Source organism: Microcaecilia unicolor, chromosome 4, assembly GCF_901765095.1.
Source record: "Microcaecilia unicolor chromosome 4, aMicUni1.1, whole genome shotgun sequence".
Lineage (NCBI taxonomy): Eukaryota > Metazoa > Chordata > Amphibia > Gymnophiona > Siphonopidae > Microcaecilia > Microcaecilia unicolor.
In genome coordinates, this window is record NC_044034.1 from 304,094,381 (window position 1) to 304,121,811 (window position 27,431).

The 27,431-nt window shown below is 48.2% G+C and overlaps 1 protein-coding gene across 1 annotated transcript in view; it reads left to right on the top strand.

Annotated features, from left to right (window-relative positions):
• Positions 1–239: 239 nt before the first annotated feature.
• The window catches only part of LOC115469711 (disintegrin and metalloproteinase domain-containing protein 9-like), a 538,235-nt gene continuing 511,043 nt past the window's right edge, over positions 240–27,431 (top strand). The window contains exon 1 of the mRNA XM_030202498.1: positions 240–325. Within this exon, the coding sequence (XP_030058358.1) occupies positions 240–325 (86 nt within the window). The remainder of the gene's footprint in view (positions 326–27,431) is intronic.

Genomic DNA, 27,431 nt, shown 5'->3' on the forward strand with positions numbered 1-27,431 from the left:
GGTTCATTAAACAGCAGTACAGAGTCCATATTATTATTATTGTTTTTTGAGAGGAATGTGGGGGGGGGGGGGGGGAGGGGACTAGTACTTTTAGAAACATTTTCATCTTTTACAGTTTTTAATATTACAAAAATAAGGTGTCTTTTGGGCATTCAGATTCTTTCACCCATGTGAAATCATGAACTTTTATGCTGCTGTTCCATTTGTATTTAAGAAAATATTCAGTTTAACTATTATGGATGTTTCAGAATAACTGCTATTACCATGGATATGTCGATGGTGTCCAAGATTCACTTGCAGCAATGAGTACCTGCTCTGGACTCCGGTTAAGTATTTTGTTTTTTTATGATATACGCTATAGGTCCACATAAGCAGTTTTTTAAATTAAATTCATCTTATTCCATATAGCTTGCTTTAGTCCTTTATAACATACCTACATTCTGTTCAGGAGAGTATATTAAGGCAATACTTAACAAAAATTTGGTATGTGCCATGTAGGTACCATTTTAAGCATATTTTATAAAGACACACAAGGGCTCATTTTCAATATATTTAGACCTACAAAGTACCATAATAACCTACGACACTTTGTGTGTCTAAATGGTATGAAAATGAGCCCTATAGGCATTTATGTGTCTTTATAAAATACTAGAGAGCAGGTGTAAGTTAACGCAAGTAAATTGCAACGCCACCTGTACTCTGCCTTAATTCCACTTCTGAACATGCCTACATAGGTGTAAAAGTGTAAAAGTACACACCTTGTCACTGTGAGTACTTTTAAATGCTTAACCTCAATCTAATTTTATAAAAGCACAAAAATTCCTTTATAAAATTACATTCTTAATGGAATTATGAAAGTTAATAGCATTTTATAAATATTCATATTACATACATCTTGGAGGGATGTATAGAGCGAGCCAATCAGGGATGGCCTGTGAGGGATGTGATGTGGAGCCATGTGCAGATTCATTGTGAGTCTTTCCTAACAGTTCTGGCATCAGTTCTTTTCCTTGTCTTCCCCCATGCACCTAGTATCACCACATTTCCTTCCCTAATCCCCTGCTGACAAGAAATTGTGCAGGTTGTGCTCTTTATATGCTAGGATCTCTTCCTCTGAGGTTAAAACCACATAGGACCCCTTAGTCTGCACAAGGCCAGAAGGTTTTGTGAATTTTGATTTCAAAAGGAAGCAGGTAAAAGAGAAAGCAGCAGCAGGTAACAAGCACTACATATTAACTTCCTCTGCTGGCAGGAGGCTAGTGCATAGGGGACTGGAAGGGAGAAAGAGACAGCAAGACTTCTTTTGGCAGCAGTGGCAATGGCTCACTTCCATCTTCTCTCTGTAGGTTGATCTAAGCTAGGGAGTATGGGGCATGCTGTGCTGGGTAGAAGAATTTGTTGAATGATGGGTTTAAGATTCAGGGTACAGGCATAGGCGCCGACTCTGTGGGTGCTCAAGCACCCCCAATATTTTCAGCCACTCAGGCACTGGCAGGGGCGGGGGGCGCCGACTTCTGATGGGCACCGCCGCCGCTTACCCCTCCGACGTTGCAGACTGCAGCTGAGCGTCTATTTAAATTTACCTCCGTCGCAGCATCAGTGTCCCGCCTTCTTCAGCGTCAGTGAAAGCGCTGGCCGCTAGCAGCCTTCCCTTCCCTTCGCTTGACAATGTCCTGCCCTTGCGGAAATGATGTCAGAAGAAGGCGGGACACTGCCGAGCGAAGCGAAGGGAAGGCTGCTAGTGGCCAGCGCTTTCACTGACGCTGAAGAAGGCGGGACACTGTTGAGCAAAGTGAAGGGAAGGCTGCTAGCGAGCGGCCAGTGCTTTCACGGAGGTAAATTTAAATAGAAGAGGGCGGGCAGGTGAACATGGGAGCGGGAGGGTAGGGTAGGTGAGAGAAAACTAGCATTGATCGATGGAGGGGAAGGCAGGGCCCAGGGAGAGAGGAGGGAAATGGCTTGATATGGATGGATGGAGCATGGAGGTGGGGAGAGAGGAGCATTGATGGATCATGGGAGGGCAGGGCCCTGAAGAGAGGAGGGAAATGGCTTGATATGGATGGATGGCATGGAGGTGGGGAGAGAGGAGCATCGCTGGATCATGGGAGGGCAGGGCCCTGGAGAGAGGAGGGAAATGGCTTGATATGGATGGATGGAGCATGGAGGTGGGGAGAGAGGAGCATCGATGGATCATGGGAGGGCAGGGCCCTGGAGAGAGGAGGGAAATGGCTTGATATGGATGGATGGAGCATGGAGGTGGGGAGAGAGGAGCATCGATGGATCATGGGAGGGCAGGGCCCTTGGAGAGAGGAGAGAAATGGCTTGATATGGATGGATGGAGGTGGGGAGAGAGGAGCATCGATGGACATGGATCATGGGAGGGCAGGGCCCAGGGAGAGAGGAGGAAATTGCTGGACATGGAGGGGCAGGGAGGAAGGAGAATTGCTTGATATGGATGGATGGAGGTGAGGAGAGAGGAGCATGGACATGGATCATGGGAGGGCAGGGCCCTGGAGAGAGGAGGGAAATGGCTTGATATGGATGGATGGAGCATGGAGGTGGGGAGAGAGGAGCATCGATGGATCATGGGAGGGCAGGGCCCTGGAGAGAGGAGGGAAATGGCTTGATATGGATGGATGGAGCATGGAGGTGGGGAGAGAGGAGCATCGATGGATCATGCGAGGGCAGGGCCCTGGGAGAGAGGAGGGAAATGGCTTGATATGGATGGATGGAGGTGGGGAGAGAGGAGCATCGATGGACATGGATCATGGGAGGGCAGGGCCCAGGGAGAGAGGAGAAATTGCTGGACATGGAGGGGCAGGGAGGAAGGAGAATTGCTTGATATGGATGGATGGATGGAGGTGAGGAGAGAGGAGCATGGACATGGATCATGGGAGGGCAGGGCCCAGGGAGAGTGGAGAAATTGCTGGACATGGAGAGGAGGGCAGGGGAGAGGGGAGAATTGCTGGATATGGATTGATGGAGGGGGCAGGGGAGAGAGGAGCATTGATAGACATGGATGGGAGAACAGGGGAGGAAGAAGAATTGCTTGATATGGATGGATGGAGGGGGGCAGCAGGGAAGAGAGGAGAATTACTGGATGGAGGGCAGCGGAGTTGCTGGACATGGGTGGATGGAGGGCATGGGAGAGGAGAGTTGCTGAACATATGTGGATGGAAAGGAGCAGAGAGTTGCTGGACGGATGGAGGGGAGGGCAGTGGAGAGAGGAGGGTTGCTGGACATGGGCGGGTGGAAGGGAGGGCAGGGAGAGAATTGTTGGACATGGATGGAGGGGAGGGAAGGGAAGACAGGAACGAGATGCACATGGATAGAGGGGGGAGAGAGAAGAAATGCTGGACATGGATGGAGGGGAGGGAAGAGAGAGGAAGGAGATGAGATGAGGGAAAAGGAAGAGAGGAGAAAAACTGCACATGGATCCACTGGACAGTCAAGTCTGCGGAGGACCCAGCTTTTACTTATGGATATAGAACAAGAAATGAAGAAGAAAGGAGGAAAGTAAAGAAATAAATGGAAAGGAAGCCCAGGAAACGGAGTTAAGAGGACAGATAGCAGCAGAATCAGATACTGGGCCAGCATGATCAGAAAAACAAAGTCACTAGACAACAAAGGTAGAAAAAAAAATCATTTTATTTTCATTTTAGTGTTTGGAATGTGTCCACTTTGAGAATTTACATCTGCTACATCTGTTGTCTTATTTTGCAATGTATAGCAATGTGTTTCTTTCTGTTTGTCTGGTATTGTGCTGCATGCAGGGTCTAACTTCTTAGGATTTCAGGTTAATTTTTGAAGAATTTGAAGAGGGGCTATCTCTGTTCTGCATGTGTGACTGCAAGGCTAAGTGTCTGAATAGGGATCTGTTTGTTAGATTCTGAGATTTTGCTAACACATTGTTTTTCAGAGTTGGCAAGACTGTCTGTTCTCATAATTCATGGTTTGTGTCATTTAGAGTATAATGGAGCTGTAACAGCTTACAGAAATTATTTATAATGAAAACAAAAAAAAGTTATTTTTCTTGTATACTGGTGTAATATTTGCAATGATGCCATGGCTGGTAAAAGGAGTGTGACTACTGTAGGGGCGGAGCCATAGTGATCCCACCCCTGGATGTGTAGTGGCGCTGACTAATAGGCTGCAGGAGGACGCCAGAAACCCTAGGACTGGCTCTGCACCCGCCGGAAGTCGGAAGTTTCCTTCGCAGCCAGCCTACCTACCCAGTGCCCGCCCTATTCTCCCTCAGTTCTCCGCCGGTCCGTCCTCACCTTCCTGTGTGCCGCCCAGAATTTTAAAACTCATCTTACCTCGGGTCCCGGCGGCAGCATTGAAAGGCGAGCAGGCTCGGCTCTTCAGCCTTCCCTTCTCTCTCAGCTCTGGTCCCGCTCTCATTTTCTGTTTCCACAAGGGTGTGACCAGAGCTGAGAGAGAAGGGAAGGCTGAAGCATCGAGCCTGCTCGCCTTTCACTGCTGCCGCCGGGACCCCAAGGTAAGATGAGTTTTAAAATTCTGGGCGGCATGCAGGAAGGCGAGGACGGACCGACCGAGGACTGTTGTGGGAGAAGAGGTCAGGCTGGGGTTTGGACTGGCACTCGGAGGAGAGGGGGGCCTGGAACTTGGAGGGGAGGGAGGGGGGAGGGAGGGGGCGGGGGAATGCACCACCTATTAAAAAAAAATTCAGCACCCCCAATCATTTTGAAAAGTTGTCTCCTATGGGTACAGGGAAGTAGATTCAGTTCATGGACCCCATGTTCTCACAGCTGCCAATAGGGATGGGATGTCATTTGCAACAACATGAGAAATGTCAACAACATATCCCATTTTGTTGCATATCATTAGCAAATGAAAATGAGCAGAAAAATCACAAAACTTTGTGCTTTTCATTTGCTGATAATAATGTGTACTATGTGCAGTTCCTTTCCTGATAGTGTGTAATGTAACTATCACACACTGTCTGCACACACTATCAGGAAAGAGTGTACCCTCTTTGCAAAGATGGCACACTTTAACAACATTGTTCCATTAAGAACAAAATGTTCAATATTCCTCATCAGCCATTTCCTTGAACAAGGTTTATTACCTACCATCAGTACTGAAAAATGCAGGTGAAGTACCAGCTGAAGTGTGTGTGTGTGGGGGGGGGGGGGGGGGCAAGTTCAAAGGGCTAATTATGATTTAAAGGATTTATCTGCTTTACATGAGGACTCTGATGTGCCCAAAAGAGCTACACTTCTTGTTTCTTTTTTGTATATGAACAGGATTTAAATGCAGTGATAAGACTTTTTTTCGTAATTCACAGACAAAAGGTCTGGGTTTATCCAAATGTCACCAAATGTACGCATGAAAGAAGAAAATTATTCTTGGCCATGTGTGCTGAAACTTGTACTTTTTGCACAACCTTTTTGTTGGCATATCCATGTAAATGCTTAGTACAGTGTTTAGGGGTGAAGTATATATTTTTTTGATCCACAACATTTAAGAACTTTCATAGATATGAAGAAGATATCATGTTGGACAGTAACATCTTAACAACGATTATTATTGTGATGCAGGTTATTATTTCAGTTTATGGCCTTTTCCTTAATATTTCTTAAGATATTTCCTGTATAGTTGGTCCACCTCCCCTCTATTAGTGGTTTAAGACGGAATATGTTTTTGTTTCTTTGTCGTTTTTCTTAGTTATGCTCTGTTTTTCTCTAACAAGTGTGTACTTGTATTTTGTTTGCAAAATTATAAATAAATTCTTAGAACAAAATGGCCAACCCCCACCTTCCCAAATAAATCAAAAAGGCCCATAAATGACACGGGAAACAACACAGACCAAAGGTTTTTCAGTTGCCCATCCCTAGCCATGAACATCCTTAGTCAAAGGTAACAGCAGAGAGAACATACCTCCTAGTCAGAGCATAGAAGCGTGCAAAGGTAACAGCAGAGAGAACATACCTCCTAGTCAAAACATAGAAGCATGCAAAATCTTTCCAACTCGTACATGTGGCTGGCCCTGTAGTCAACTGCTGTTATTTCTCTGGGAATACATCTTGTTAGCTTACATTCCTATCTGAATACAGCTGTTTATTTTAATTAATGTGTAGATATTTGTTCTCCTTGAATAAGCAGGATAATACAGCCATACTTGGTTTTATTTTCTGTTAGTGGAACAGCCCTCTCTAACCTGATTATGTTTTTTTTTTCTTCTGTGCTGCATTTCGGATGTGCCAGCCCTCTCTCCTCACAGTTCAGGGGACAATTTCTTCACTTTTTCACCTCAATATATCTGACAAGAGCCTTTTTCAGGTACTGGAGGGCTCTCCATCCATGAGCCCTCATCATGCTTTTTTCTCTGCGGGCTCTGTCAAAATACCAGTGGGAACCAGCACTAACTTAACGGCTCCAACTGGTTCCCCCACATGGGTGAAACCACTGAAAAAGGAAAATACTCTACCAGAATGACACTGTAAATCCAAGTGTTCAGCAGAAGTTGTGCTGAGTCGAGAACAAAAGCCCGTCAAATCCACTGTTCAAACAGATAAATCATGTCTATTTCTTCATTCAGTTCCATGGTTACAGTAAATTCAGAATCCCACCATTCTACCCCATTTCCTCACTAGTCCAGACACCTGCCCTGCAATCTCTGCCTACTAGGAAAATGAAAGTCAACGAAGCTAGACATGCCTTAGCTCTCACCTGTGTAACAATTACTTGTTACTCAGAGTCCAGCACTGCATTCTCCTTCCATTCCACAACAGTCTGCTTCCCCTATGCCACCACAATCCACTCAGAATGCAGCACTGTTGCTGGTTCAACTTTTTCAAAAGATATTCCATATCATCAAGCAGATCAATCCATAGACTGGTGGTTGTGTCCATCTACCAGCAGGTGGAGATAGAGAGCAATCTTTTGCCTCTCTATATGTGGTCATGTGCTACCAGGAAATCCTCAGTATTCTCTCTATCTAGCAGGTGTGTGGTCACACGCAGCTGCTCTGGCTTGGTCTCCACGCCTATTTACTTAGGCTTTGTTGAGTACCTGGGGTTGAGGGCTCTTCGTGAGCAAGTGCAAACCTGGTGGTGCCAGGTCCCTCCTTTTCTCCCCCCTCCCGCTGGCTCTGTTAAAAATACAAAAACATAATCTTGAAGCAGAAAAGATTTTACTTGCAGCTGCTCACTGGGACACAATTCGTTGCAGCTCGGAGCAAGAAGCAGGTAATTTTACATTTTCCTAGCGGGCAGGGGGTTCCCCGAATGTTTCCCTCGTGGATCATGGCATCGAATGGTAAGGGCACAAAAAAGCGCTCCCTGGACAGTGATCACGCGGCTAGTGGGGAGGCGCGGGGATCGGAGGCAGAGAAGCCCTTTTTTGGCGCCCTTCCGGACTTTGCTGATTTAGCCGGTTTTTCCTCCGCTGGGATGTCGGTGGCCTTTCCCGCCTTAGGCACCCATCCCCCGATGTCTGCCCTTCCGACTTCGGACGCCCATGCAGCTCGGACGGACTCTGGTATGGCCGCCTTTGAGTTGGACGGCGGTAAGAAGATGGCGAAGTTTAAGCACCATGCTTCCCGCATGGCTCCTTCGCGGAGTGACGTGCCGGGCGCAATTTTGGATGCGCAGCGCGCCTCTCCCCCGCTCTATGGAGTGGAGGCTGAGAGTTCCTCTAGGGCTGTGGCCCAGGTTGCAGAGGTGCACAAACGGGGGTTTCTCTCCCGAGTTTATTTTGTTGCTGCATCAGGCCTTTCAACTGCAAAACGCTGCTCCTGCTCCCCTGTCAGAAATGGAGGCAGAGGCTTCCCTGATCAAGCGCCCTCGGGTGGACCTTCAGGTCTTGGGGGACTCTGTCTCTTCTGAGATAGGTGAGGGCAGCGTTTCTGAGTTCTCCCAAAGGTCCCTTGGGGATGCTTTGGAGGAGGCTGATCCTCGCCCTGAAGGGGGAGATGACCCCTCTGCAGCGCGGCTTTTTCGCTCAGAGGAATTGCCTAACCTGTTCAGGCTATGAGCATCTTGAGTATTTCCTCTGCGGAGGAAGGCCCTCCTTCAGCCTTGGCGGGTTCCGCTATTATGTTGGGAACCAAGCGCCCTTCCAGGACCTTCCACATCCATGAAGCCATGAAAACTCTAATTTTGGCTCAGTGGGATTCTCCTGAGGTGAGCCTCAAGGTAGCCAGGGCCATGACTCGTCTGTACCCTCTGCCAGAGGGTGAACAGGAGGCCTTGCACTGGCCGGTAGTGGACTCTCTAATCACTGCTGTGACAAAAAAGACGACTTTGCCGGTGGAAGGTGGCTCTGCCCTTAAGGATTCACAGGACAGGAAATTGGAAGCGGCCTTAAAGTTAGCCTTTGAAGCGGCTGCCTTGAGTTTGCAGGCCTCGGTTTGCGGCTCCTATGTGGCTAGGGCATGCCTGATGGTGGTGCAGCGGGCCTCCCCCTCGGATCCTTCCTTGAGGGCAGATTGGCCGGTCCTGGAGTCAGGCTTGGCTTACTTGGCAGACTTGCTGTATGATGTTTTGAGAGCCTGGGCTAAAGGTATGTCTCAGACAGTCTCTGCCCTTCGATGGCTCTGGATAAAGCATTGGTCAGCTGACCATGCCTCCAAATCCCGCTTAGCCAAGTTGCCTTTTAAGGGCAAGCTGCTGTTCGGGGATGAGCTGGACAAGATCGTGACGGATCTCGACAGTTCTAAAGGCAAGAGGTTGCCGGAGGTCAAGGCAAGGGCCAGCAGTGCTCGCCCTGGTTCCTCTAAGGGCTGTTTTCAAGAAGCCCGTCGGTATCGCCCATGCAAGTCGGGCTCCTCCTCCTCCTTCAAGCAGAGGTTCTCCCCGAAGCAGCATTCCTTTTGCAGAGACCCGCTCAGGAGGTTCTTCCTCTGGTCCTCCCCCAGGGTCTTGTACCCAATGACCGGGCCCTGGTCCATGGCCCAGAGCAGATAGGAGGAAGGCTGTCCTCTTTTCTGGGCGAGTGGACCAGGGTAACTTCAGGCGCTTGGGTTCTAGAAGTCATCAGAGACGGCTACAAGTTGGAGTTCTGCCGGCCCCAGAGAGATGGGTTCGTGAACTCTCCCTGCAAGTCTCCCCTCAAAGTGGCAGCAGTTCAGCAGACTCTGGACAACTTGCTCCGCTTTGGGGCGGTGGTCCCAGTGCCCGTAGAGCAGCGTGGCACAGGACGTTACTCCATTTACTTTGTGGTGCCAAAGAAAGGAGGCTCTTCTCAGCCTATTCTCGATCTCAAGGGAGTCAATCGGGCCTTGCGAATACGGCATTTCCGTATGGAGACTCTCCGCTCCGTGATTGCTGCGGTACAAGAAGGAGAATTCCTGGCATCCTTGGACATCAAGGAAGCTTATCTGCACATTCTCATCTGGCCGCCTCATCAGCGCTTCCTGCGCTTTGCAGTGCTGGGCCGGCACTTCCAGTTCAGAGCTCTCCCGTTCGGGTTGGCTACGGCTCCGCGGACCTTCTCCAAAGTGATGGTGGTCATTGCGGCTTATCTCCGCAAGGAAGGAGTGCAAGTCCATCCCTACCTGGACGACTGGCTGATTCGAGCTTCCTCCTTTGCGGAGTGTGGGAGAGCAACGAACAGGGTCATTACTCTTCTGAGCTCCCTGGGATGGATCATCAACCGGGAGAAAAGTCAGCTGCGCCCTGGATTATCTGGGTGTTCGGTTCGACACCCAAGTGGGCAGATTGTTCTTGCCGGACAACCGGAGCCTCAAGCTTCAGGCCCAGGTGGGCCGGTTCCTAGCCTCCTCAGCTCCTCGGGCTTGGGATTATGTGCAACTGTTGGGCTCCATGACGGCCACGATGGAGGTAGTGCCCTGGGCCAGGACCCATTTGAGGCCACTACAGCACTCTCTTCTGCGGCGCTGGACTCCGGTTTCGGAGGATTACGCAGTTCGCCTTCCTCTGGACCCAGAGGTGAGAAGGGCGCTAAGTTGGTGACTGATGTCAGACAAGTTGTCAGCCGGTATGCCTCTCACGTCCCCGGAGTGGATTGTCGTTACGACGGACGCCTGCTTGACGGGCTGGGGAGCCCACTGCCTGGGAAGGACAGCGCAGGGGATATGGTCGCCGGCGGAGGCGAAGAGGTCCATCAACCTCTTGGAACTTCGGGCCATTCGGTTGGCGCTTCAAGCGTTTCTTCATGTACTGATGCTGAGGCCAGTTCGAATCCTGTCAGACAATGCCATGGCCGTGGCCTATGTCAATCGCCAGGGAGGTACCAGGAGCGCCCCCCTAGCCAGGGAGGCCATGAAGTTTTGCCAGTGGGCAGAGGCGAATCTGGACCAGCTGTCGGCGGCTCACATTGCGGGAGTCCTGAATGTCGAGGCGGACTTTCTCAGTCGCCATACCTTGGATCCCAGAGAGTGGCAACTGTCTGCTCGGGTGTTCTTGGAGATCACGAAGCGCTGGGGCATGCCGACCTTGGATCTGATGGCGACCTCGGCCAATTGCCAAGTGCCGCGGTTCTTCAGCAGAGGACGGGACCCTCGATCTCTGGGGGTCAGTGCTCTTCTCCAGCAGTGGCCGGTACAGGAGCTTCTCTACGTGTTCCCGCCTTGGCCTATGCTGGGCAGAATTCTTGGCCGGGTGGTCCTGGTGGGTCCAGACTGGCCCAGACGCCCTTGGTATGCGGCCCTGATCCGGCTTTCCATAGACAGTCCTCTTCAGCTTCCAGCGGAGCGGGGCCTCTTACATCAGGGTCCCCTTGATGATGGAGGATCCCTCCCCCTTTGGTCTTACGGCCTGGCTCTTGAGCGGAAGCGGCTGAAGAAGAAGGGCTTCTTGGACAAGGTCATCACCACTATGCTGAGAGCATGGAAGCGCTCTACTTCTACTACGTACGCCAGGGTATGGCGTACCTTTGTATCATGGTGCGAGGCAGGATCCCTGTCGCCCTTCACGGCGCTAATTGCTTCAGTGTTGGCGTTCCTGCAAGAAGGTCTGGAGAAAGGCCTGTCGCTCAGCTCTCTTAAGGTCCAGGTAGTGGCTCTAGCTTGCTTCAGGAGTCGCCTGAAGGGTGCTTCCCTGGCTTCTCAGCCAGATGTGGTGCGTTTTCTCAAAGGGGTTAATCACCTAGGCCCTCCTATGCACTCGATAGTGCCTACATGCAATCTCAATCTGGTGGTGCGGGCCTTGCAGAAGCCACCCTTTGAGCCATTATTGCGGCTGTCTCTGAAGGACCTGACGTTGAAAGCGGTCTTTTTGGTGGCAATCGCTTCAGCCAGGAGGGTTTCAGAGCTCCAGGCGCTCTCGTGTAGAGAGCCGTTCCTGCGGTTCACGGAGGCAGGAGTGTCTATTCACCCAGTGCCTTCCTTCCTGCCCAAGATTGTTTCTCACTTCCAAGTGAATCAGCAGCTTTGTCTACCCTCCTTCCGTAGGGAGGCTTATCCAGAGGAGTATCGTGCTCTCAGATGCTTGGATGTTAGACGAGTTATCATCAGATACTTGGAAGTGACCAACGATTTCCGGAAGTCGGATCACCTGTTCGTGCTGTTCGCGGGCCCCCATAGGGGTCTGCAGGCATCAAAATGTTGGGTCAAGGAAACGATTGCGTCGGCTTATGTGACCGCAGGGAAGGTGCCGCCTATCCAGCTGAAGGCTCATTCTACTAGAGCACAGGCGGCTTCGATGGCAGAGTCTATATCTGTTTCCTTGGAGGAGATTTGCAGATCGGCGACTTGGGCGTCGGCTCATACCTTCTCACGGCATTATCGCTTGAACGTGGCAGCACGGGCTGAGGCCCAGTTTGGAGCTTCAGTGTTGGGATTTCCATGTCCCGCCCTGGGTGAGTACTGCTTGGGTCATCCCACCAGTCTGTGGATTGATCTGTTTGATGATATGGAAGGTAAAATTATGTATCATACCTGATAATTTTCTTTCCATTAATCATAGCAGATCAATCCATAGGCCCTCCCAGATATCTGTACTGTTTGTTCTAGTTCAGTTATATTTCAGGTTCAAGTTTAGACTTCAGTTCCTGTTCAGGAGGACTTCGAGTTCAAGTTCTTCCACTTGGATTTCCCTAGAGTGGGGACGACTTTGTGTTACAGTGAGCAGCTGCTTCTTTCCCCCCGTTTCGACGGTGGTTGGATTCATAACTAAATTATGCCAGTGCTCCCTCCTGCTTCGTGCGGTAGTAGGGTAGCTTTGTTTCCCTCTCGCTTTGGCGGTGATGGGTTAAGCCAGCTCCTCCCGCGGTTGTGGTAGCCGGACATACCAGTTCCCCCCACGTCGGCAGGTGTGGGTGCCCCCCCCCCCCCACTTCGGCGGTGGTTGGGTGGCGGAGTGTTCCTTTGTGGGTGTAATTCTCTATATTTGGTGATTCCTGCGGATGGAGCTTTGATATTGACTATACTGAGGATTTCCTGGTAGCACATGACCACGTATAGAGAGATAAGATTGCTGTATATCTCCACCTGCTGGTAGATGGACACAACCCACCAGTCTATGGATTGATCTTCTATGATTAATGGAAAGAAAATTATCAGGTATGATATATAATTTTACCTTGTTGCAACCCTCCCTTCAACTACCAGCTCATTTTATGGCTCCACCACTGCCTTCAGGACAGGACATTCCCTCAAGCAAAATACCTCCGCCATATAACCTTATCTTCAGTCCCATTGCTAATACTACACTGCATGATTCTGAGTCTCTTTCATCAGATGAAGAGGTCATCTCTCTCTAACAAACAGAACATAATTCCATCCCAACAGGACAGCTCTCTGGAGGATCCTAACTGTGAAATCTTTACAGAAAACACTAAAGGACCTTGCCTTAGGATCACCTGACAGCTTTATTGTCAGAAAAGACTTTGAATCAATTATGAAATCCTCTGATGTCCCAGTTCTACAGGGTCTGAAGTCAAAAATATGGCAAAACCCTTAGTCCATCTAACTCATATATAAGCATCTAGATGCTAAATACAAGGTACAGTCTGCACCTGGACATCACAATCCTCATCTACCACAGTATTTGGTAGTCTTGGAAGGAGTTTTTAAAAAGCTTAAATCCAGTACTACTACTACTACTACTATTTAGCATTTCTATAGCGCTACAAGGCATACGCAGTGCTGCACAAACATAGAAGAAAGACAGTCCCTGCTCAAAGAGCTTACAATCTAATAGACAAAAAATAAATAAAGTAAGCAAATCAAATCAATTAATGTGAATGGGAAGGAAGAGAGGAGGGTAGGCGGAGGCGAGTGGTTACAAGTGGTTATGAGTCAAAAGCAATGTTAAAGAGGTGGGCTTTCAGTCTAGATTTAAAGGTGGCCAAGGATGGGGCAAGACGTAGGGGCTCAGGAAGTTTATTCCAGGCGTAGGGTGCAGCGAGACAGAAGGCGCGAAGTCTGGAGTTGACAGTAGTGGAGAAGGGAACAGATAAGAAAGATTTATCCATGGAACGGAGTGCACGGGAAGGGGTGTAGGGAAGGATGAGTGTGGAGAGATACTGGGGAGCAGTAGAGTGAATACATTTATAGGTTAGTAGAAGAAGTTTGAACAGGATGCGAAAACGGATAGGGAGCCAGTGAAGGGTCTTGAGGAGAGGGGTAGTATGAGTAAAGCGACCCTGGTGGGAGATGAGACGGGCAGCAGAGTTTTGAACTGACTGGAGAGGGGAGAGGTGACTAAGTGGGAGGCCAGCAAGAAGCAGATTGCAGTAGTCTAAACGAGAGGTGACAAGGGTGTGGATGAGGATTTTGGTAGAGTGCTCGGAAAGAAAGGGGCGGATTTTACGGATGTTGTAAAGAAAGAAACGACAGGTCTTGGCGGTCTGCTGGATATGAGCAGAGAAGGAGAGAGAAGAGTCAAAGATGACCCCAAGGTTTCGAGCTGAGGAGACAGGGAGAATGAGAGAGCCATCAACAGAAATAGAAAACGGGGGGAGCGGGGAGGTGGGTTTGGGGGGGAAAATGAGAAGCTCGGTTTTGGTCATATTTAATTTCAGGTGGCGTTGAGACATCCAGGCAGCAATGTCAGACAAGCACGCAGTAGATCTTCCTTTCAGTATCCTCCTGGTAAGGAGCCCAAAGTCTTTGACACAAGACAAGGGTTTATTTAAGAAGCATGTTAGCTGAAAGAATAGATGCTCTCTAAGTGCAGATGTTGCACTATCAACATTCAGAATTCATTCAATTCAATTAATTTCAGGACTTGTATACCGCTAATATTCCCTATTTAGGGTTCAGTGTGGTTTACAACTTAGGTAGGACAGCATTGGTACAATATTATAGATAGGTCATTACGTGGATAAATCTTGTTTATAGGTAGGACATTATGCGAATACAGTCTTGTTGGTTAGATGTAATGTTGTGTAATACTAGAAGGTGTGAGAGTGGGTTGTTTCCATTTGGTAAATTCATAGTCCGTTTGGGAAGTTAGCAAATTTAGGTTTGTTATGTAGCAGTCTTTGGGAAGAGGCAGATTCTGAATTAAATAAAGCACTAGATATAACTAGTTAGTAATCATTTAGGATCCATCTCTGAACATCTTAACATCATAGAAGAGTACATCTCATCAGGAACACTGCCTCAAGAATAGGAGCTGTTTCCATATCAGCTTGTAGAACAGCCAGACTACAAACTTCAGGGCCAACGAAGAATCTTGCTGATGTTCATGTCAAGGTGATAACCTCTTTGGGGATAAGGTTAAAGATGCTATCTGTCAGGTTAAAGAAGTCAGTTCCACGATTAAAGAACTCGATGCTCCTACGATTGCATTTACAACATCTTTGTTGAGTTTGGGAATTACCTCAAGAAGTTGTTAGCTGGATGGGAACATCTGGAAGAAGTAGGAGAGCAACAGGCAAAACTTCCATTCTACTTGCCTTACAAAAAGGTTTTTTGCCCTTAAAATAGCTCCCTTCCTCCCTCCCTCCCGTCCACTGCCAGCCCCCCTCCTTACGAATTTTTGAAGTCTCAGTTACCCAGTCGGGGTTACGGCGGATGACGGCGACGGCACCGGCAGCAGCACCGGTAAACGGCGTACAGGCTCGGGGCCGTCTCTGTCTCTCAGCTCTGGTCCTGCCCTTGCGGAAACAGGAAATGAGGGCTGGACCAGAGCTGAGAGACAGAGACGGCCCGAGCCTGTACGCCGTTTACCGATGCTGCTGCAGCCGCCGTCGTCCGCCGTAACCCCGACTGGGTAAATGAGACTTCAAAAATTCGTAAGCAGGAGGGCTGGCAGTGGACGGGAGGAAGGGAGGCACGACGACCCTGGAACTGTGAGCAAAACTATCCTCAAACTTCGGCATCCATTGCCTCAGAACCAAAGAGGGAAACAGGAAGTGAGTGTCAGAGAAACGTGGAGATGAGTTCAAAAAAGAAGGCAAAATTTATAGATTGAGGACTCAGGATGATGACGATGAAAACAACACTTGGAACTGAAACTCTACTCAGCAAATGTAGTTTTTTCCAAGTAATGGATGTGCAATAACCTTTTTTTCTTCTTTGATTTAATTCAACTAAATTTATGCAGGATGGGGTATGGGGAGCAAGTTTTGCATTTTGTGCCCTGATCTATCAGTGTAATTTAATTCTGTTGTGGTATGAGATTACAGCCCAAAGAGGGTCAAAACATCTGTTGTATCTAATTATTATGGCATGTTATGGTACCAGTAACAGTACTGTGAATGCTTAGGATTAAAGAGCTGTTTCACCTCCAAAAAAAAAAAATGTTTTTAAACTGCTGCACACCAGATACAGGATGCTTGGAAATGTATTTGGCTGAACATTGTGTATACTTTTTCTTAGAAAACTAAGGCATAGTTTTAATCAAACAAATACACTCAGTAGGGAGGCGGAAAAAGAATAGGACATGAAGTAGGCCGACTAGAAGGTCACGAGAGCGAAATGCTCCGCTGACCCAAGCCAAAGACGACGAAAATCGGAACGCTCTGACGAGCGCAAAGACTCGGTTAGGGAGGACAGCAACCCAATAATCGGGCACTGACTGATCCGAACCGCCGAGCCATCCGATAGATGATCTGATCACCTGGGCTGCCATCTCACCCGGGTCGGGTCGGCCCAACGAGCCAACTGACGACGGCGAGGCCATGAAACAGTGGAGATCAGAGGACCGGTATACAACCCTGAATCGCTAAAGCCCATATCCTAGAGATCTTCAACACAGGGGAACCGCTGGATGCGAAACATCCCCACAGAGTAAAGCGCACCACCCGGAACAAGTGAGTTGGAGCTAGGGCCCGTCCACAGCCCTGACCCTCCCTCGTAGCCGAGCCGTGACCCTTGAGGAAAGCGACCCCGCCGGCGTGAGCTGACATCAGCTGGACGCACACGGGGACAGCAACCGAGCGCACGAACCCGATGTGAACAACCGAACGAAGGATTTAGATAGCAATCTGACCTGACGATTGAACCGAGAACCGCTGCAACTGACCACCGACACGAACTCCATCCATCCAGGGGAGCAGCGCCGGCAGCGCCGATGATTAGAGCAGCCTCCGTGGAACGCGAGAGACACTGACTGATCAAAAAGCAGAAAGAAAGCGGCACACACGCGACTCTGGGATGAGAAAGCGTGGATACAAAGCGCCGTCCAAACGCAACTGAAGCAAAGAAAAAGGAACGCAGGACGAAACCTCGTGGATGGAACAAAGGGCGTAGTGGAACCTCGGGAGCTCCACCTCATCACATCGTGGTGGTAGATGAATAGAGACTTGCTCCAGAATTCATACCAGAGACCCTCCACGGTATGTTGATCTGCTCTGCGGCGTTTGTTAGAATACCCAGGAAAGGTATAGACTGGTGAAGTCTGCCTAGAACTGTCCTACAAAAATCCTGAATTGCTCTATATGATGTGAGTGCTGTACACCAGCAATTGCCTTATATGATTTAATTGCATATATGCTGTGAGTGCTTTACACCTACAACTGCTCTATATGATTTAAATGCTCTATGAAATTTCAAAGCTTATTGTTTGTATGTCTGAATCATGCTTGGTTGAGAACTGCACTACGAACTATAGAAACAATGCATGACCTATTTGCTCTGATTGCTCCATACGCACTAAATGCATTATACTAATCCGAATTGAGTCATAGATGAGAACCACACCTTGGACTATAAATGAGACTCTTATCACATATGCTCAAATGTTGATACTGCTTAATGTTGATACTGATTGATGTATAGACTGATTAATGTGGACACTGCTTGAAATCACATCTCGTTACTCAAGTGCTCATATTACTTGATGTTGACAATGCCTAATGCTGACACTGCTTAAAACTCATACACAAGTTCATTCACTAATACCCTCAGGCACAACCAAGCAACACATATCACAGCCAACATGAATACCAACAAAATACTCATGATAATTTACCTCCTATCCCTAATCTTTCACGGAAGGACTATTCCCAACTTAAACAACAATCTACCCACAATACACAAAACCTACATACAACCCATCAACAATTCACCAGACCAAAAGTACAACAACCAATTAAAAAGAAAAACAAACACATACGGAAATGACCAACAGAAAGGGAAGAAAGGAAACAACAAAACCAGATACCAAGAAAACAAGCAACTAATAAAAATTAACACATCTATGTCCCAAACTGAACCTTACAAATCGATCCAAATGGGGTACGTAAACGCCAGATCAGCAGTAAATAAAACAGAGATCATAACCGACTGGATCACCACAGACAATCTCGACCTCCTATTCATCACTGAAACCTGGATCCATGACCTCAAAGACCCCATAATATTAGATCTATGCCCACCTGGATACAAAATTACCCACTGGACAAGGAACGGAAAAAGAAGAGGAGGAATAACCATACTTTACAAATCCGAATTCACCATCACAACCACAGTTGAATCCATTCTACCACAACTCGAAATCGCCTCGGTAAGAATTAATCACCCAAACTTGCAGGAACACCTTAATGCAGTCCTACTCTACAGGCCACCAGGCAATTGGCAAGATTCCCAAACACACTTTATGGACTTCATCTCGAACACCTGTGTCTCTCTTATCATAATAGGAGACATCAACCTACACCTTGAAGATCTTAATTCAACAAGCACCCAGGAATGCAAAGAGTTCCTACAACTATGGGATCTTCACGTACCAAACACACAACCAACTCACAATAAAGGACACACACTAGACATTATCACACACAAATTCGATCCAGACTCAAACCTTATACTAACAGACACAAGATGGACGCCCATACCGTGGTCAGACCACTATAAAGCATACATCTCCTTACAATGGCGAACTAAAGACAAAATTAATAAACAAGAACGAAAAACCTACACCACGAGAGGAAAAATAGACCCGGTAACATTCTGGCAACACATCTACCACAATGGATGGACGATAAAGGCAGACACAAACCAATTCCTTCTAGAATGGGACGATAGATGTAGATCAATATTAGACAACATTGTCCCAACCCAAACCAGAACCTCACATAGGAAGAACTCAACACCATGGTTCAATGAAGAACTGAAAAAACTTAAAACACAAGTCAGAAGATTAGAATGTGCGTGGAACAAAAAGAAAGACGACCCCTCGCTTAACGCCTGGAAACAACTGCAAAGAAAATACAAATATACCATAAGACAAACTAAAAGATTATTCTATAAAACTGAAATTGGACCAAACTACAAAGACACACACAAACTCTTCCAACTCGTAAATAAACTACTAGACACCACAGCAATCACAACCACAGTAACATAGTAACATAGTAGATGACGGCAGAAAAAGACCTGCATGGTCCATCCAGTCTGCCCATGACAAACTCATATGTGTATACCTTACCTTGAATTTGTACCTGTCCTTTTCGTACTTGTCCTTTTCAGGGCACAGACCATATAAGTCTGCCCAGCAGTATTTCCCGCCTCCCAACCACCAGTCCCGCCTCCCATCACCGGCTCTGTTACAGACCGTATAAGTCTGCCCTCCCCTATCCTCGCCTCCCAACCACCACCCCCTCTTCCCCCCAACTGCTCTGCCACCCAATTTCAGCTAAGCTTCTGAGGATCCATTCCTTTTGCACAGGATTCCTCTATGCATATCCCACGCATGTTTGAACTCCAAGATACACCAGGAGCAAAGAAAATCGTACAATTGCGACTTAAAATACCAGTCACTACCACCGATTACGCCAAGCTCCTTGACTGTCTAGACCCAGACGTTGGTGTATACCCAGCAGACAGAACCTGGACCAACTTTGAGATATTATCGGAGGATCTTATCTCCCAAACACTCAAAAGATTCACCAAATCTCATTGCAAATTAGACATATGCCCAAACAACCTTATGACATCTGCCCCTCAACAATTTATAACAGACCTCACGAATCACGCGAACTATATGTTACAAACTGGACTCTTCCCGAAGGAGAAAGGAAACATACTACTCACCCCCATACCAAAAGACGCAAAGAAGAGTGCCAGTGAACTAACCAACTACAGACCAGTAGCATACATTCCCTTAATAACCAAACTAACGGAAGGGATGGTAACCACACAACTTACAAATTACTTAAACAAATTCTCAATACTACACGACTCACAGTCAGGATTCCGGTCTAACCACAGCACAGAAACGGTACTAGTTACTCTCATGAACAAATTTAAACAAACAATAGCAAAGGGGTCCTCAAGAATGGGAATGTGTCCCCTTCCCCCTGCAGCTCCTGACTCCCTGGGTACCTTTTCGCATCCAGGAGGGACATTCTTCAGGATAAAGAATGCTGGTGTTTCTTGCACCTGTTTCTCCTCATCTCCGCCTCCTTTTTCATCTCCCCTGCAGTAGGTCTTTGAGGGTGGGGGTCCATCTGTACCTCCCTCCAGGTGCCAGGTGCACAGGCTTGAGCCATGGTAGCTCAGATGATGCCTCATGACTTGCCTCCATCTCTGCCTCTTCTTCCTCCTCCTCTGCTTTGTCTTCTTTATCACAGACAAAAAAACAGGAAGAGTACCCCTACATAAAAAGTGCTTGGAAGAGAGAATAGGGGTGGACCAAAAAAACTTCCAGAATTTCCAGTAACCAAATTGTAGAAGTTTATTGACATGCTCCACCGCTCATGTGTGAGTGCCTTCCCTCCCACCACAAGAACACGCTATCTCGTCAGTTCTTTTTTTCTGCAGTGAAGAGGATGTGTTTTTTTTGCCATCTCCTCATATCACTCGGTCCTAGAGAACTTTTTTTTGTGCCTTTCGACTATTTTTCATTATTTTTTCATCATTTATTGTGTTCCTGTTGTTGGAACCTCCATCCTTATTTTTCTTTAAATTTTTTTAGTGATTTTGCACGGTTATAAGTTTCCTTTTATTTTTCGTCATTAGGACGCTTTTAGGCCTTGACTTCGGTCGGGAATTTTTCCTTTCTTTTTCTGTGCCTTCAGTGGCTTAGCCAGACCTGACTTTTTGGGTGGGCCCAGAGCTAATATGGGTGGGCACTATGTATATAGGTATGAGCAGTGTTTCTTGGGATACTACAAAATAATTCCTTAGAATGCTGCCCAACAGTTGCCCTGCATCAACATAAACCACATATAATGGAAAAACCTATATTTGTAAATATAGTTTACATTATGCCATATCAAACTTGACCAGACATACGTCTACAATAATGGCAAACATCTCAATGCACATGACAGGGTCCTTTATAATTATAATTACAGCAATGACATATAACAATGTGTTCAAATTCTGGTAGCACCTCAATAATAGCAACAAAATCCCGTAAATGCCAGGTACTTTGTGAAGTAACACTAAATCCTGCAAACAGGCTTCTTAGAGCCTATAGTACAAATCATAACACCAGTTCCAATCACAGTACCTTGAAAAAGGCAGCAGTGAATATACACAACAGCAATATGCATCCCATTGGAAAAGACAGAAGTCAGACTCATAGATCCCCATACAAGCCACATGCCAACAGAAACTCTTACCTGTTCGGTCACATGGAGACCACAGACCAACCCGTCATCAATTACAGAATAAAGAACCAAAAATTAGAAATTTATTGATTTTCTAAATTTCTATGCCACACTATCTCTGCAATTCTAAGCAGATCACGATTCAACACACATAATTTAAAAACATATTACAAAAACATAAAGACCCTCCCCCCCCCCCCCCCCCAATCCATCGCTGCAGCCTGGCATCAGCTTTTCCCTTCCCTACTCCCCATGGGTGTGGCCATGGGCGTAATTTGACTGTTTCATTTGTGGGGGCAAAGGGTGTGGCTTGGCACATTTCCATATTCATTTGCATACATACATCTCATACATATTCATTATGGCTATTAAGAAAAACAACAAAAACACACACGCACCAGACTAAAATGCTGAATATGAAGCCAGCATATCAAAAACAATAGGGCCAGACACTTTATGAAATTCCACAAAACCCTACAAAAAGACACTCAAAACCTATATAGAAAACTTAACACACAACAGTCTTAACCCACCAATGAAAAGACAGTGCTATAAATTTTACACTGGACCCTAGAGCACCAACATACCTGCTACTGGAAAACTGTAACAAGCTGGACTGTTACACATTCCTACGCAAACACTACATGCTAGCAGAATCTGTCACGTCAGTCACATATGCAGAACATGGACAGACCCCCTTATGTGATACAAAATAGGGAACCACAAAAAACATGCCCACAAAAACTGAAATAGAGATCTCTTCAAGAAAGCCAGACTGTAAGCAGTGCAAATACTGGTAAAAGAGAAACAGAAATTTTCTCCTGTATTCTACAAAATACCATAGAAAAAAATTTACATTTCACAAAGCAGGCACATCTTAGTCCTTAAAAAGCATTAAATAAAAAGAATGTTTTCTTTTCTACCTTTGTTGTCTGAGTATTCTATTTTTCTAGTTGGTCTGGTCCCAGTCTCTTTTCCACTTTCCATGTATCAGTCTTCTCCTAAATTCTTTTCCAGGTTGACTTTCCATTTCTTCACTCTTCTCTTGTCTTCTTCCTGTCCTTCTCTGCATCTGTCTGGCACTGATCTTTCATTTTATGTTCCCCCCTCCCCCCACACTTTTCTCTCACTCTTTTGTCCTTAGTATCCATCTACCTACTGGCTTTGACCATCTCCCTCTCATTCCCTCTCCAGCACTCCCATTCCCCCCTCTGTCTCTCCCTTACCCAGTCTCCTAAATTCCTCCCCCATTTTTCACCCACTTCATTAGTCTCTCATTCCCATACTCTGTACTCACCCCCTTTGCCCTCATCTACCCTCCACTGCATCTCATCACCCTATCAGTCCCAGCTCCATCCATGTCTCTCCTTCCTTCCCTTGCCTCCAAGATCACTCTTCTGCCTGTTACCTTATACCCTATGCCCAACAACTTATCTTTCACCATCTTTTTAACCCCTTTCTACCCTAACTCAACCCCCTTCAGAGACTTATCCCTTTCTCCTATACCCCTCACCAGTACCCCAATCCCTTTTCAATGTCTCTTATTCTTTCTCCAGTCTTCCAGGTCATTCACATTGTCTCAACCTTTTCTCACATCATCCCTTTTTCTTGCCCTTTTTCTCATATCCCTCATTTCACATCCTGCTTCTTCCCCTCTCCCACCCCGCAGTCCCATCCATCTCCTGCTCCTTCCCTCTGCTCACCACCCCTCCCATTCTCATTCATCTCCTGCTCCTTCCCTGTGCTCACCACCCCTCCCAGTCCCATCCATCTCCTGCTCCTTCCTTCTGCTGTGCCCCACCTCTCCCAGTCCCATCCATCTTCTGCTCCTTTCCTCTGCTCACCGCTTTTCCCAGTCCCATCCATCTCCTGCTTCTTCCCTCTGCTGTGCCCCACTCTTCCAGTCCGGGCTGTGCCCCCGCACACGCAAGCAAGCACAAGCACACTTCGAGGACTGGGATCATTATTCCCTCCCCATCCTCTGGCGCAGCAGTCTTCAATCTTTCTGTGCTGCCGGCAGCGTTAGCGATGTATACACGCTGCCTTCGGTTTGCCCTGTAAGCCTTCTCTTCAACTTACTGCTCCCGCATAGGTAGCACCAAGGGACGCTGCAGAGAAAAGGCTTCTGGGGTAGTGTGAAGGCAGCGTGTATACATCGCTAACGCTTCCGGGAGCACAGAAAGATTGAAGACTGCAGCACCGGAGGGAGGGAGGAAGAGAGGGATTGGACGGAATCGGCAATATAAGCGGTGGCAAGCCATTTGGGGGGGGGCACTGCCCCCTCGCCCCCCCCCCCCCCAAACTACACCCATGGGTGTGGCTACGGGTGGGCCTGAATGAGGGTGGGCTCTTCATTGCCTAGGGCAAAAAAAGGTATACTTTAATTATTAAATATACTTTTTTTGCCCTAGGCAGTGAAGTGCTTACCCCACCTGTTTTCCCCTATGAGTACAATTACACATTTAAAAAAATGTATTTATTACCTGGCTCCTGTAGCAGTGTTATGGGGTTGCGGGGGAGGTCTGCTGCTGTGACTGTGATTGACTCGAGAAGAGAACCGACACCCACTGAAAATCATAGACCCAGCCGGCTGGCAGGACACCGCAGGCACAGTGTGGCCTAAGAGCCGTGCCCATGGCACATTCAGGCCAGCAGCCTTTCCCATGCGGCACGGCACCATCTTGTAGTGGGCACTGTGGGCCAGGTTGAGGGGGGAGAGCAGGCACTGCAGCAGTGTTGACCTGCAACTGAGATTAACACCAGAGCGGCAGCGAGACTTTAGCTCAAGATTACAAGAGCAGCGCAGTATGGGGGATCATGGCAATGCAGGCAGTGCTGGCAGAGGAGGAGAGGACCGTCCAGATCCAGAACAAGTCATTAGACCTGCCGTGACTGCCGACTGCCAAAAAAAAAAGCAGGTGGGAGGAGGTGGCTGAGCGGGACGCCGCTGCAATGGCAGAAAAAACTAAGGCTGTGGCTGTTGTGTACTTTTCGGTGTTTAAAACTGGGTCAGCCGGAGCCGAGATTGGGTGGACCTGGGCCCACCCGTAGCTATGCCCCTTATTGCCTTGCACCTTTTTCAGGTACCATTGTGTCATTTAATTTAGCCTACAAAGTTTTTCCTTCCATGTCCATGAAAGTTCCCAGTGGCTTCAAGCGCTCTACCTAGTGCAGTCGGACAGTCTCTGAAAAAGATGCCCATTCTTGGTGTCTGCAGTGTCTTGGGCCCGACCATAGCCCCGGCTAACTGTGTTTTCTGTGCTTGCATGAAGAAGAGGGTTCAGGTTTCCAGAGAGGCTCAGTGAGAGAGGATTTTTGGAGCCAAGCCTGGTTTCCTCGGACGACGGCATCAAGGCGGAGGCGTCGGCTTCAATGTTGGAGTGTCGCACTGGTACTGGGATCGTCGGTAAGGATGGCTGCTACTAGACCCTTAGACACTGGGTGCAGTGAAGCATCGAATAGGTCTCCAACTGCCTTGAGGCTTCCTTCTGTGCAGGGCGCCCAGGACCGTCCATCGTCGGACCTGACCCCAAGGTGACGTGAGGATTCATCGACATCCTTGTCAGTACCTGTCACTTTCCCGAGGACCTTGGCATACTGTCAGGCTTCTTCCCCGGGAGCACTGGGTTCGTGAGTCCTTGGGCCACTACCGTGGAGCGGCAGTGGCAGGCAAGATCACCTTCATGGTAGAGACGAGACAAGACTGGACCGGAACCCCGGACTGGAGTTCTACACAGGAATACACGGAACTGGAACGCACCGGACGGGTGCGCACTGGAGTGGAGCCCGCTGGACTGGAACACACTGGAGCGGAACCCACGGGACCGGAACCCGCTGGACAGGAACACACTGGACCTAGGCTTCACCTACGCTTAGCCACCTTTCCCCGAGGGTTGAGCCCTCAGGTTCGGGCAGCCGGCAGGACATACAGGAAAAACCGGAACTGGAACTTGCAAGCAGGAACAGCAGGAATCAGGATCCAGAAGTGCCCCCAGGCACCTAGGCGAAAGCAAGGCAGATAGGCAGGGGAATGTCCGGGTTCCGGCAGAAGGCAGGTTCAAAGCAATGGTCAGGTCAAGGAGCAAGACTATGGCTGTGAGCTTCAGTATCAAGGGAGTACTAGCAACAGACTGAACAAGGGCTGAAGCTCCAGAAGCACAAGAAAACACACACGGGAAAACCAGCAGGCTAAACACAAGAAGACTAAGAGCTGAACACAAGCTAACAAGAAAGCTATGCCCAAGCTAACCAGTCATACACTAGAAACATACACTAAGCAAACCCAGGAGATCTGGTAAACCTGTACACAGGCTAACAAGCAAAGCTGTGCCCAAGCTAACAAGTCATACACTAGAAACATACACTCAACAAACACAGGAGATCAAGTACAGCTGTACACAGGCTAACAAGCAAAGCTGTGCCCAAGCTAACAAGTCATACACTGGAAACACACAGAGCATCTCAGGGAGAACTAGTAAAGCTGTACACAGGCTAACAAGCAAAGCTGTGCCCAAGCTAACAAGTCAAACATAGAAACTCACACAGAGCAAACAATGTAGCAGAGTACAGAGCACTCTACATACCAGGGCCCTTAGACGAAATGCAAAGGCAAGGGCTGCAGGCTCTAAGTGATTAATAAAGCCTTTCAACACCAGAGGCACAGCTGCAGCAATCTCCTTGCCTCCAAACAGAGGCTTGACACACAGAGAAGTCAGCCCACAGGAAGGAACAGCGGGAGCCATCTTGGATACTGGCATAGAGGAGTCGGCAGCCATCTTGGAAGAGGCATAGCCCACACAGGTAAGGTTCAGTAGGGCAATCAGCACACAGAGCCAGAGAGAAACTAAGACAGACACAGAGACAAGCAGAAGCCAGCACAGCCACTGACTCCCAGAAACAGGGTAAGTATGAGGGTGGGCACGGCCACAGACATGACAGTACCGAGGAGCTTCGGTGACACGCTTTGGGCAAAGGCCAAGAGACATCATCATTGGTCGCCCTCGACGCATGTTGCTGGGAGCTCCGGGGCGTCGAAGGACTCAACACCCAAGAAGTGTCGGCGCCAGGAAGACTGCTCCCTCTTCATACAGGAGGTGCCGATGTGCCGGTCTCCTAGCAGCCAAGATCCACTTCCAAGCCAAACCCCAGCGGTTCTGCAACCTGTGCCTCAACTGGCACCCCCATCTTTTCCCAGTGTTGTCTTGTGATGAGCAAACCCGGGCCTTGCTCCCTGAGCTGCTAAATGGACCTCATGCCATGGTTGCTCGACATGGAGGTGCTTGCGCCTATCCTGTCCTCCCGTTGCGGCCTCGCTTGGCCCTCAGCCTGGTGGTGTTTCTCCGACACCAGTGCCACATGCGGCCCTGGTGTCAACTGCCACCCAAGCCGGCACTCTCTTGATGTCGGTGGAGGAAGCTTCGCTGGAGTCGAGGAGGGAGTCAGTTTCTCAACGCCGTTCGCGAGGATGTGGTTACTTTGCATTGAGGCAAGTTTGGTCTTGACACTTCTGTCAGGAGGTGTTTTCCGACACCGATGAGTCCTATGGAATTCTTTCTAAACCCTCCCCTCCACTTGAAAGGAGAAAGTCTCCTGAGAGCCTTTCATTTCCATCTTTTGTAAAGAAAATGGCTGATGTCATTCTGTTTTCCTTTGGAAGTGCAGGATGAGCCCAGGGTCAAGATGCTTGAGGTCCTAGACTACACATCTCCTCCTAAAGAGGCTGTGACTGCACCTCTCCACAAGGTACTCAAGGAAGTCCTTGTCAGGAACTGGGAGTCCCCTCTGCCGGTCTCTGTCATGCCCAAGAAGATTGACACCCAGTATTGGATGCACAGTGCGCCTGCTTTTGATAGGCCTCGGTTGCCTAACAGTTCCATGGTGGTGGAATCCACTCTCAAAAGAGCCAGGAGTTCCAGAGCCTATGCCTCGGTGCCCCCAGGCAGAGAAACTAGTAACTTGGATTCTTTTGGGAGGAAGATGTACCAGGTTTCAGTGTTCATTTCCCAAATACAATTTTACCAGCTCTTCACGAGCGTCTACTTGCGAAACTTGGTGCACAAGTTGTTCGACCTGGCTGACACGCTCCCTCTGGAGTAGGCTGAGTCAGTTCGCCAGTTGGTCAAGCAGCAGAAGGCGTCTCAAAAGTTCTTGGCCTGGAGCACTTAAGACACTTTTGATGTGGCAACCAGGATCTCTGCTCAAAGTATAGCAATGCACAGACTTTCATGGCTGCATGTTTCTGACTTGGAACACTCTGTTCAGCAGCGGTTAGCGGATGTCCCATGCCAGGGGGATAACCTTTTTGGAAAGAAGGTTGAGGAGGTCAGTGACCAAATTAAGAAACACACTGGTACCATCTCTTTTCTTTCCCGCCGGGTGTCTTCTGCATCAGCCTCAGCTAGGAAGACTTTGGCAAGCCCAAGGAGAATTCTATTACCATTCTAGCTGGAGGTACAAACTCTACTTCGGCTCACCAGCCTGCTCAGGATCAACCC